A 13,127-nucleotide genomic window follows, 5' to 3' on the forward strand; every position below is an offset into this window, starting at 1 on the left:
AGAGCTTATAAACTCTAGTAATTTGAAACAGTGACTCTACTTACAAACTCTGAAAATTTCAGAATGACAGCAGTCTTATGCAGTTCTCTAGAGTACAGAAAAAACAGTTTTCACGTTCAAATAGTTTAGCTATTTATTATGAATATGACAGGGTTTAATCAGAATTTAAAATCTTATTTAAAATTATCAGACACAATTATGATTTTGAAAGAAAATACTTTAATCTTCCTATGTTTATATGTGTGGATATATATGATAAAACTAGAGCTTTTAAATAAACTTAGCAAAAGTACTATAAGATCTAAATAAATTCTTTTGCATAAGTTCAAAATAGAATGTAAAATTAGAAAATCAACTGAAATGTTACCAATACGCAATTGAAAATGACCTAAAATGACTTTGTGCTAGATGCTGTAAACCACTATTACTTAAGAGTAATGAACGAAGATACCATGAACTGGGAGATGAATCATGATCATTGAAAGAGTCAGGATTTTAAGCTTGTTATTTCTTTTAAAACTCAGAATTATGAAAACTGATTGGAAAATGTTCTTGGCAATGAATGATTCCTAAGTAAAAGTTCTGTATTTAGCTCACTGAGCAAGAATAAGAGACTTGGGGTGGGTGGAGGGAGGACACAGGAGGTAGAGGGGGAGGGGATAGGAACTGGAGTGATGGGGACAGGGAAGAACTGAGGGAGAGAGTACTGGGAGAGACAACTGGATTGGAGGTTATCTCTAGGACAAGCTAGGGCAATGGTGACTCCTAGGAATCCATGAGGGCCCCCTTAGCTAACACTCCTAGCAATGGGGGGGGGATATAAGCCTGAATGAGCCAGTTCCTGTAATCCAGCAAGATGTCTCATGGAGGGACTAGACATCTCCAACCCAGCTATGAAACCTTAGACCTACACTTTGTCCTGCCTACAAAATGTACAGAGGTAAAAGATGGAGAAGAATTTAAGGGAAAGGTTGTTTCTGACTACATTGCCTGCCTGTGGACCCCTTACTTCTAACAGGGCTGCCCTGTCTGACCATAACAGAAGAAAATGCCCCTATTATTACTACAACTGGAAATGCCAAGGTTGGTTGATATCCATGGGAAGCCTCCCCTTTTCTGAGGAGAATGCAGGGAGGAGTGGATGGGGGCAGGGGAGGGGTGAGGGAGAGAATGGGAGGAAAGAGGGGATGGTAAGTAAATAAATAACTGAATAAAAAAACCTACAGAAAATTCTGTATTTAGAATAGCTGAAATACAGTCTAAGACAAATGCAAACTATAGTTGAAATTCACTTTTAGTATATTTTTTGGATGATAGAAGACTTCTAGCTTTAGTTTTGTTACTATTAATTTACATTGAACAGAAAGATAGTAACTGCATAAGGAATATATGGTTAAACAAGGAAGGGCAATCTCTTACTTTTTTACTTGAAAAATCCTTAATTATTTATAGTTTATCATTTTTTTCAAAAATGATTATGGCACTGGCACATTCATTGCTGAGATGGCAGATAATGTTCTACTCATAGATTCAATATTTTCTGCATTAGAAACATCAAAATATTTCTTAGCATACATAAGGGTGCTGTAGAGCCACGTTTCCTTCCAATTATTTAAACGTATGATCTATTGATTGCCTTGACTTTATTTCAAAGAACTCTGGCTGAAGGATTGTTACCTTGTACTCAGAGTCTTTTGAGAGGGACCTCCATGGCCAGGGCGTCACTGCGCACCCGTAGCATTTCCTGTGAAATCATCTCATTGCCTCCGAGTAATTTTGCTTCCTATTGAGCACACTCTGTTTATGGGTCCTTTTCTTACCTCGACCTATTTTACCATATTTTCCATTTATCTCTCTGAATTCTTTTCAGGTTCTTTGCTTCCACTTCTAAGCAAAGCCTACTCACCTTTCTAGGGTAAACTATTATCTCATTTAATTATTAAAATTGTCTGATTCTGTCAGCAGTGTGTGTTCCTTAACTTGGTAGTATTTTATAACACGGTCTGGCTCATTCAGCTCCATTCATCATCAAACTAGATTTTATCAGGGTTACGCATCTGCAGAGTTTTGGGAATTCGTAGAACCTTATTAATAAGAAAACAGAACCCCAAAGAGATGAGGTGAGAGAAAGGCAGTAGAGCTTAGTGTAATATATCCACATTCAGAATAGACAGATTCTGCCAGTCTCAATCTATTGGATTCACTTTGTGTATGTATACTTACTTTTCTTGACTGAAGGGTTTGAGCAGAGAGCATGCGAATAGCATGCTATAGAAGCTATAGCACTGTAGGAAGGCGTAGTGTCTGGGCAGAACTATATTTAAATATCCTGGTGCGAAAACAGGATTTATAACATTTAGATAATACATACATTCCTACTTTGAGCCATTAAGTGGGAAGGTGGCAATTAGACTTTGGGGATGGTGCAAGAGTCACTTAGTGTTCCAGGCCTTTCCTCCACCCACAGTTTGGTCCCCTAAGGTAGCTGCAGGCCTATAAATGTAAAACTTTTGGATTTGTGTACTTTTCCTACCACTAAAAACCCTGGGATCTTATGAAAGTCAGTCACTTATCTGTAATGAAGGCTTCTGACTTCAAGCTACATAAGTCATAATGATTCTTCCCTCTTTGGTCACCATGGTTTCTATGTTACTATGGCTTTGTGAAGAATAAACAGGACACTTTATAAAATGGGAATTAATAACAGGAGTATTATTAGCTGGTGTTATTTTAACTGTCTTTTTGAGCTTTTTTTTTGAGAAATAATTATTGTTAAATTCATGTAGAAAACATATTACATAAGCAGCCCATGTATGAAGCAGCAGGGTCGACGGTGATCCAGCCAGTGTTTGATTGGGAAATACTATTTCAAATTCTTTTGTCTTAGTTCAAGCCTCAGCACTTGACAGCTGTAGCAATATTCCTTATTACCTCAGGATTCTCCAGAGTAGGACTTCATAGCTTTTGGGAGAGTGAACAGAAAGTTCAGAGGTGAATGCCTTTGTGTCACATGGTTCATATTTTAACTTTTAAGCTATCCCAAATAAGTCTTGCAGAGATTGAGGGAAAATTCCATTTGTTGTGGTAAAGGTCCAAACAGGAATTGCACTGCATTGAATTGACAATGTAGATATATGGCAGAGAAAATCTGGAAGGACATATCTACCTATAGGTGAGAATCTCTGAGAATCTGGGACAGTACTTATGAACAAAAACGGGATGGCAGTCATCACACAAGTGATTGTCGCTTCTAGTTATTCCCTTTATAATACAGACCGAGATCTCTCACTTCTCATCTCTGTGCATAATGGATGATTATTACATCACATTTAATGTATGCCTGCATTGCCCTGTCTGGTAAATAGAATCCAGGATGTCTTAGTAGGTAGCCCAGGTCCCAGTATCTAGCTTGGAGCAAGAATCTCCCTCACCTTAATCAAGGGGGAAGAGCACCAAGCAAGCCTAAGTTTTAGGATAATAGGGCTTTGTTCTGTGCTTTCTTTGAATGATAAAATTTTAAAACTCTTCTATTTCTAATTGCAGAGAAAATTTCACAAGAGATTTGTGTGGTCATGAACACAAAAGATGAAGAATCTGTAGGACATCTTCTTGAGGAAGTGCTAAGAAAGGAACTAAATGTAAGCATTCAAAGAATGAGTTGGATCAACTGTCACGCATTTTTGTGGTATAAAGGCAGCATCATTGCAAAAGCACGCAAATCACTCAAACGAAAATTGCTATTTCCCCCTCCCCTAAGGTCCTTCATTCTCCCAATACTGGGACCGAAGCATACTGCATCCCCTGTCCATTCCTTCTGGGCAGTGGTTCTCGCCTTTCCTAACGCTGCAGGACTTTGGGACAGTCCGCCATGTTGTGGTGACCCCTAGCCATAAGGCTATTCTGGTGCTACTTCAGAGCTCTAATTTTGCTACTGTTATGAACTGTAATGTAAGTACCTGATATGCAGGATATCTGATATATGCCCCTGTAAAAGTCATTAATTAGTGGGTTATCTATGCCCTCTTGTTCTCAAATAACTGCTGAGCATTTCTGTGCCCTTTCTCTCCTGTTTTAGGCCCTGAGTAAAGACACAGAGACCTGGTATTTTTATTAAGAAGCTGCAAGCCTAAGCTGGCAGGTTCTGAGCTATTCTAACCCAACTAGGCTGTTAATACCCAGACAAATGCCCCATTACTTGCCATCTCGCCTTGCCCTAGTCCTCATGGCTACTTTCTCATTGTGATGTTCTGACAAACACTCCTGGTTTGTCCACACCTTCTTGTGATCCTCTCTTTCTCCATTTGGTCTCTTTTATGGGACCCCCTGCCTTATGTTGGAGGTCCTTCCTTATTCTCTTAGGCCCAGCTAACTCTCTGATCAGATCTTTTTTTAGGCAATCGGAGGTGATGGAGAAGAATGTCTATAAAAACATTGATACTGGTGATGCTTCATAAAAATAACAGTATCTGTATTCAACTCTTTGCAGGTACAGAAATAAGCATTTGAATAATACAAAGACAACCTTTCCATGGCACACAAAAGCATCCCCCAACATGACCCTGTTTAGTTTGTGACCCACAGATTGACAACCACAGCTTTTGAGTGTTTCTCCTGGTCTTCATCTTCATATGAGACATGTTCTAAAAGCCCTGCTTGTTGCAGTGTCCCATGGTATGACTCAGATACAGTTGGAGGCCTAATGGCCAGCACATACTAGACACAAGTAAATTATGTTTCTTATAAGTATCAGAGATGAAGATGAAGGGAGAAAAGACAGACAATTGTGACTATAGATGAGCTAATCATGATGCTAAGAAAACTGATGTATTTGTATCAATTATGAACTGGTCAGCTTCCTAGTTAAACTTCTATTATTAATGCTGGGAAAACAGAAGAAGCCATGGGATAGATACCAGATCTGTTTATATCTTTCATCACTGCAGACTTCTACAACCGTTTTGATGACAGCTTTATGTTTTGAAATGTTTTTGTTTGCCTAATTGATTTTATTACAGTTCAATTCATTTTGTGCTTTCTTTTTTGCCTTTTTTCCCATTCATTAATGTATTTATTCTCCTTGCAGCCTGATTACAGACCCCCTCCCAGTCTGACCCTTACGAATCCCTCCACCGATTATGCCTTGCCCTTCTTCTCAGAGAAGGGGAAACTCCTTGGGTACTATCCAGCCCTGGGACATCTAGGGTTGAGGATGGGACTGAGTATATCCTCTCCCTCTGAGACCCAACAGGCAGTCCAGTTAAGGCAAGGGGATCAACTGGCAGGCAACAGAATCAAGAGACAGCCTCCACCAACATGAAGTTCAACCTGCACATCTGCTACAAATGTGCAGGGAGCCTAGGTTCAGTCCCTGCATGCTCTTCGGTTGGTGGCTCAGTCTATGTGAGCCCCAGGTTAGACAACTTTGTGGGTCTTCTTGTGGTGTCCTTAACCCCTCCTGCTTGCTCACTTCTGTCCCTCCCTCTTCTATGAGACTTCCTGAGCTCCACTTGATATTTGGCTGCAGTTCATTGCATCTGCTTCCATCTGTTGCTGGAGGAAACTTCTCAGGAGACAGTTATGCTAGGTTCCTGTCTGCAAGTGTAGCAGAGTATCATTAATTGTGTTAGCTCTCACCTATTGGATGGGTTTCAAGTTGGTCTAGTCATTGGTTGTGCAGGCCTTCAGTCTCTGTTCCCTCTTTTTCCCTGCACATCTTGTATACAGACAGATTTTGTGTTGAAGGTTTTATGGATAGGTTGATGTCCCTGTTCCTCTACTAGAAGCTCAAGGCTGCCTTCCTGATACTTCCTACACCAGGAACATCCAGGGACAACCACATGAATAAAAGCCAGTGCAAGAAGAGAATCAACAAAAGCCAGGGCCATATGACACCTTCAGAGGAAAGCTGTCTTACTACAGCAAGCCCTGTCTATCCTAACATAAACAAAGCATAAGAAAATGACCTTAAATCTGGTCTTAAAAAGAGGATAGAGGCCTTTGAGGAGGAAGTGAACAAATTCCTTAAATAAATACAGGAAAATGCAATTAAATAGGTGAAGGAAATGAATAAGACTGTTTAAGACCTGAAGATAGAAAATAAAAACAATAAAACACAAACTCAAAGAATTGTATAGATGGAAAACCTAGGGAAGAGAACAGGAACTACAGATGCAAGCATCCCCAACAGAATATTAGAGATGGAAGAGAGACTCTCAGGTTTAGAAGCTATGATAGAAGAAATTGATACAGGTCCCCAATGGAGGAACTAGAGAAAGTACCCAAGGAGCTGAAGGGGGCTGCAACCCTGTAGGTGGAACAACAAAATGAACTAACCAGTACCCCCTGAGCTTGTGTCTCTAGCTGCACCATCACTAGGAACAGAGGCCCCTTGGTCTTGCAAACTTTATATGACCCAGCACAAGGGAAGGCCTGGGCCAAGTAGTGGGAGTGGGTGGGTAGGGGAGCAGGGGCGGGNTGGTCTTGCAAACTTTATATGACCCAGCACAAGGGAAGGCCTGGGCCAAGTAGTGGGAGTGGGCGGGTAGGGGAGCAGGGGCGGGGGGGGGGGGGGGGGGGGGGGGGGGGGGGTATAGGGAACTTTCGGGATAGCATTTGTAATGTAAATAAAGAAAATTAAAAAAATTAGGTTACTATGAAAAAAAAAAGAAGAAGAAATTGATACATCAGCCATAGAAAACGTTCAATCTAAAAGAATCCCAACACAAAACATTCAGGAAATCTGGGATATTGTGAAAAGACCTATTCTAAGAATCATAGGAGTAGAAGAAAGCAAAACGTCCCAGCTCCAAAACCCAGAAAATATTTTCAAGAAAATTATAGAAGAAAATTTTCCCAACCTAAAGAAAATAAATGCCTATAAATATACATGAAGCTTACAGAACACCAATTAGATTGTACGACAAAAGAAAATCCACCCACCACATAATAATCAAAACACTAAACTTATATAACAAAGAAAGAATATTAAAAGCTGTAAGAGAAAATACCAAGTAACAAGCAAAGGCAGACCTATCAGAATCACACCTGACTTCTCACCAGAGACTCTAAATGGTAGAAGGGCTCTGACAGATGTCTTTGAGCCTCTGAGAAACCACAGATGCCAACCCAGACTACTATACCCAGCAGAACTCATAATCACCATACATGAAAAAACAAGATCTCTCGAGACAAAACCAAATTTAAACAACCTCATTTTGTATTTTTATTGAAGTAGTTTGCTTCCAAGACGAATTCATAACTAATGTGATGAATTTTTAACATACATAGTATGATCCCAAAAGTCCTTTGGAGATAGGGTTAGAATTTGAACAGCAGAGAAGCAGCCATGATATCTGACAGTTGGCATCAGGGGTCAGTTCTGCTGCCTAAGTTCATCAGCTTCTGCACTATGTCAAGAGCATCTACATTACTAAGTTGAAAGGGTTTGATAAAAGATATTGATGCTACGTATTCTTTGTTGTAGAAGAAGCGAGAACACATTTAATGACTGCTACAGTCTTTGCAGGAACTCTTCCTTTCTGCAATGCTTCATTTGTAGCAACTGCAAACTCTTCCTTTCTGCAATGAGTGGATTTTTTTTCTGTTGTTTCTAAGTATTACCTAATTTTTATTTTTATATTTATTTATTTATTTATTTATTTATTTACGAATATCCACTAAATTGTGAGTACATACCATGCATGTCCTTTTGGGTCTGAGTTACCTCACTCAGGATGATATTTTCTAGTTCCATCCATTTGCCTGCAAAACTCAGGATATCCTCATTCTTAATAGTTGAGTGGTATTCCATTGTGTAAATGAACCACATTTTCTGTATCCATTCTTCTCTCTTGGGACATCTGGGTTGTTTCCAGCTTCTGGCTATCACAAATAAGGCTGCTATGAACATAGTGGAACACATGCCCCTGTGGCAAGATTGGTATTGCTGGGTCTTCAGGTAGCTCCATTTCTAATTTTCCGAGGAAATTCCAGATTGATTTCCAGAGTGGTTATACCAGATTGCAATCCCACCAGCAATGGAGGTGTGGTCCTCTTTCTCCACATCCTTGCCAACATGTGTTGTCACCTGAGTTTTTTGTTGTTGTTGTTTTGTTTTGTTTTTGATTTTCAAGACAGGGTTTCTCTATATAGCCCTGGCAGTCCTGGAACTCACTCAGGCTGGCCTCGAACTCAGAAATCCGCCTGCCTCTGCCTCCCAAGTGCTGGGATTAAAGGCGTGTGCCACCACACCCGGCTCGTCACCTGAGGTTTTGATCTTAGCCATTCTGATTGGTGTAAGGTGGAATCTCAGGGTCGTTTTGATTTGTATTTCTCTGAAATTAAAGTTCTTAGTGATGGACTTTGAACATTTGTTTAGGTTCTTCTCGGCCATTTGAGATTCCTCAGTTGTGAATTCTCGGTTTAGTTCTATACTCCATTTTTGATTGGGTTGTTTGATTTTTTTTTTTTTTTTTTTGGTGGTTAGCTTCTTGATTTCTTTATATATTTTGGATATTAGCCCTCTATCGAATGTGGGGTTAGTGGAGATTTTTTTTTCCAATCTGTAGGTTGCCGATTTGTTTTATTGACTATCTCCTTTGACTTACAGAAGCTTTACAGCTTCATGAGGTCCCATTTATCAATTCTTGATCTTAGCGCATGAGCCAGTGGAGTTCTGTTTAGGGAAATTTTCCCCTGTTCCAACGAGTTCAAGTTTCTTTACCGCTTTTTCTTCTATTAGATTCAGTGTATCTGGTTCTGTGTTGAGGTCCTTGATCCACCTGGACTTGAGTTTTGTGTAAGGTGACAAATATGGGTCTATTTTCTGTCACTCCAGATTTTTTAAAACTGAAATTTGGGTGTCCTTTAAGATCTTGGTGGATGTTGGAATGAGCTGTCAGCCTGCCTAATACTTTCTGGCTTCTAGTGTTCCTAACTGTTAGACTACACATGCCCATCAGGACGTTCTTCCTCTTTAACTGCTGTGATCTAACAGTTTTGTGTAGCTTTCTCCACGTCAGCACAGTGCGGTGTGTACTTATCTTCAAAAGCCCCCATCGTTTCTTCCTTTATTTTGCAATAAAAGAAATCATCCAGCTTTTAATTTGTACAACGTCATTTAATCAGTGCATCAATTAGTGTTAGTTAATGAAGAATGCCCTTTTTTAAAGGGCAGATGAAAGAAAAATTCAGTATGATGTTTTAAAATTTGACAGGATTATGGTTAAGTCTGAAAGAAGTGGCTTCTTTGGATTGGGATCTGTCTGCTTTTCTGTAGCTTTCTCTCCCATTATAAAAGCAGGTTTATCTTGTGGCTTTGTATTTTTTCAGCCCGTAATTTACAGAAAAGCACAAAATGGTGGATATTATAACTTTTTACACCCGGGAGCTTTTGTCTGCCTTTGAAAAGAGCATATAAAAATGATGAAGTCACCGCTGCTGAAATCTGCTGGGAGATCAGTGTGGGTGTGGAGCTGTGCTGCACACAATGGGGGGATTGTTTTATTGATATGAATAGGAGAAATGTTTCCCACTGAAACTGAAGGAAGAGATTGGGTATGCTTATGGTAATTGCCTGGGAAAAATTTTGCAACGTACACTCTGGGTGACCCAAATGTCTAACTGTAACACAATGGAAAATACCAAATTCATGGAAGAGGTGGCTATAAGTTAAATGGGGAGGCCTGCATCTTGTCAGACACATTTTCTACCCCATACTCACATTCTTGCACATGTCATTGACATTTAAATTGTAAGATCTCAGTATTGGTCTTCCTGTCATCTTTTGACTTATTGATTTCTCTGGTCCTTGAATTTCAGAGAAAGCTCTCCAGAGGCGATTCAGGGAGATAGATACTAATGAATGGGACCTGCTTGGATTTGAATGTAAAAGGCCTCTAGTAGATAGATATGGTGGAACACTTGGTACCCAGATGGTGGTACTGTTTTAAAATTTTTGGGGATCTGAAATAGGTGAGGTCTGGTTGAAAGTAGGTCACTGATCCCAGGCTTTGGGAGGTATAGCCTGGCCCCACTCTGGTTTCTGTTCTCTGATTCTGATACTACTACAGGAGCTATCATAAACTCTGCCAGGCCTTCACCACTGATGAGCTGTGACTGCTCAGACTAGGGGATCAAATCAGTCCGTCCTTTCTTAGATTGTTTATGTCCAGTACTCTGCCACACAACAGGAAAAGTAAGAAATGGGGTTGTTGCCATGCTGGGAGCTGCACCGCATAGCTGGTAGGCTTTTACTGGGTTGTAGGAGGAGCATCAAGTAGTTTTGAGCTGTGGCCTTGTGAAGCCCCAGAGTCCTGTAAGCAGAGCTTAGAGGAAGTTCTCAAAGTGCAGGAGAATGACGGGAGAGTGTGGGCAGTGAACACTGTTTGAAAGATTCAGAGGGGAACAAAAGTTCTACTGAGAACTTTGCCAGAAGCCATTCATATTATACTGTGGGAAAGAATTGGCAATATCATTCCTGTGTCCTAAAAGTTTTTGTGAGGTGGAATTCAGAAGTAATGGGATAATTGGTAAAGGACATTTCAAGACAAATGTAATATTCAGTCTCTACTGCTGCTAGAGCCAGATTTATAGTGAGAGGTGAGAGAAAGTGGAGCAGAAAGATGTGAAAACTATGAGTGCTAGCAAGGAAAGGGACATGCGCACAAACCATGAGTGCTAGCAAGGAAAGGGACATGCGCACAAACCATGAGTGCTAGCAAGGAAAGGNGCTAGCAAGGAAAGGGACATGCGCACAAACCATGAGTGCTAGCAAGGAAAGGGACATGCGCACAAACCATGAGTGCTAGCAAGGAAAGGGACATGTGAACAAAGTAGTTTTGGGCAAAGCAGAGTTCCCATTATGAAGACTGGCCTAAGGAGAACCCTTGCACTGTTCTCTGCAGTGGCAGCGTGAATGGTGGCCAATGAAGGAAGCGTTCTCTTGGTTCCTCGACATTGACATAGAAGGTTTCAGTCATGATAGAAAGTAGTCCCTCTTGTGGCTCATCTGCTTGTAGCAGGGTTTGGCATTGTTCACAGGGTATTTGTTTTACCAGCATGCAGAATGTATAGAAGCTTGCACCAAGGTTTTAGAAAGCTCTTGTGGTAATCTGTCCCCGGACAGATGAGCTTCTTGGTGGGTCAAACTTGGAGCCGTAAGTTAAAGGCAACGGTACCGTGTTGCTGGAGATGGCAAGATTCTTGAGGAACTGCTTCAATGAATGTAGATTGCTCTAGAGAGAGTATATGCATGGTGTGGCTGTCCCCAGGGTGGGAGGCATCTGTAGCCCATTCATCTGTAGCCCAGATGATTTTAACATGAGTTTTTGATGTCAGACATGTTGCTATAGGTTTGCTGTTTGCCCTGCTGAGTTTTGACTTGCTTTGAGCTAATCTATCTCTTATGTGCCTATTTTATTTCCTTTAGGAATGGTGGTGTTTTCTTAGTATCATTGTACTATGGAAGTTAAGGGCAGAGTAAATCCTATTCCTACAAGGTTTTTGCCCCGGGTAGCCCCTCACTGTCAGAAGAAAATTTTCTAATACCAGTCCTTGGTCATTTCATTTTAACTCTGAAAGCGTGGAAAGTATCTATGCTGCTGTAAAAGTCATGAGGGGTGTGTAGGTAGACAGTGTGGTTAGCTTTTCATTACTTACTTAATTCATTTGTTCACTTACAAGATAGTCAATGCCCATTATAACTCAACCATTGGCTATAGAAAGTTGAGCTAAGCAGGCGCTACTCTTAAGGAGCTATCTGTCAAATTAAGTAATAATACAGTACACAATAATACCCTAAGGGATGCTACTGTGTCCTCAGTGGGATGGCTCTGGAAACTAGTATGGGGTGATGAGGGGGTAACGCAAGCACCAACACGGCACAGGAAATCTGGGACTGGGTGGGCGATGCCCTCTCCGATGGAGCATACAACAAACAGAATGCCAGAAGTAAGAGGTAGGGAGGCTCTGTAGGGAGCAGTCGCAAACTGCAGCCATCCATCCAGAGGAGTAAGCTGCAGTGTGTAGTTTTTGTACACACTGCTCAATGTTTTGTAAACTCTCACCCATGGACCAGAGGAGGGCTTTACTGCTCTTCAGAACCTTTCCTGGAGGAAGGCGTTACCGGTTCCCATGATCTGAACCATCAAGAGTTCTTGGTATGGAAAGAAAAATAACCTATGCTTAGATAAGAGAGTCACAGAAAACAGTTTTGGGGAGTTAAAGTGATTGAATGAACTTTGTCAACAGACATGTTGTTAATTAAGCCTAAAAGGGGAATCAGCTTGTTACTTAGTTAAAGGCCACACTCAAAGGAGACATGCTATGGAAGATATATGAGGAGCCTCATAAAAGGAGAGTAAAATGGGCTTGGATGGTTAAAGTGGAGATAGATCAGGGGTAGATAAGGTTAGAGGTAGGAACAAAGCCAAAGGCAGCCTTATAGACTGTACAATTGTATTTTGCCTGTATTATGTCTGCTTCACCGAAAAATAAGGTAAAGAGGAATTGAGCTGAAGACTGTCCAGTTGTCTTCAAAGAGTATTCACGCTGGCTGCTGCAGAGTTGTTACACACAGAAAAGTCTGTGGTGGTTAGGGTTTTTTTTTTTTTTAATTCCACATTAGTCCTAAGAACACTTAAGTACATTCAGTTCAGTTTGCATTCCTGGAGCAAAAGGGATGAATGCCATAAGGAATGCTGACCTACACGGGACAAGCGTTTTATGTACTTGGCTCATCCACCACTTCCTGTTTCCTGGAGACCAGAATTTAATTATTGTTTTCTATAACCACAAATGACAAGCTGCATTTAACTGAAAATCCTTCATTTTCTGGGTATAAGGCAGGCTCTGGTTTTGTTGGAGTGATTTTTCCAGTTGGCCTGATGGTTGAGTGTAGTGTGTAGTTCTGTGCCTTTTGTTACAGTGTACAGAACTAGGTGTACTGGTAGTGTGTAGGACTGTGCCCTCGGTAACAATGTGCAGATCAGTGACTTTTCTTACAGTCTTTACCAAACCCAATGTATGGCAGGCAGTAGGAAAACAAAACTTCAAGATTAGAAAAGAAGACAGAAGAAAGGCAGAAATGAAGTAGAGCAATTGTAGCCTTAGTAACAACTTCAGACTTA

At 40.7% G+C, this 13,127-nt stretch overlaps 1 protein-coding gene across 1 annotated transcript in view; it reads left to right on the forward strand.

Annotated features, from left to right (window-relative positions):
• Positions 1-13,127, forward strand: part of Crppa (CDP-L-ribitol pyrophosphorylase A) — a 274,837-nt gene that overhangs the window by 100,032 nt on the left and 161,678 nt on the right. Inside the window, exon 6 of the mRNA XM_021202203.1 lies at positions 3,544-3,638. Within this exon, the coding sequence (XP_021057862.1) occupies positions 3,544-3,638 (95 nt within the window). The remainder of the gene's footprint in view (positions 1-3,543; positions 3,639-13,127) is intronic.

Source organism: Mus pahari, chromosome 7, assembly GCF_900095145.1.
Source record: "Mus pahari chromosome 7, PAHARI_EIJ_v1.1, whole genome shotgun sequence".
In the NCBI taxonomy this organism is placed as follows: domain Eukaryota; kingdom Metazoa; phylum Chordata; class Mammalia; order Rodentia; family Muridae; genus Mus; species Mus pahari.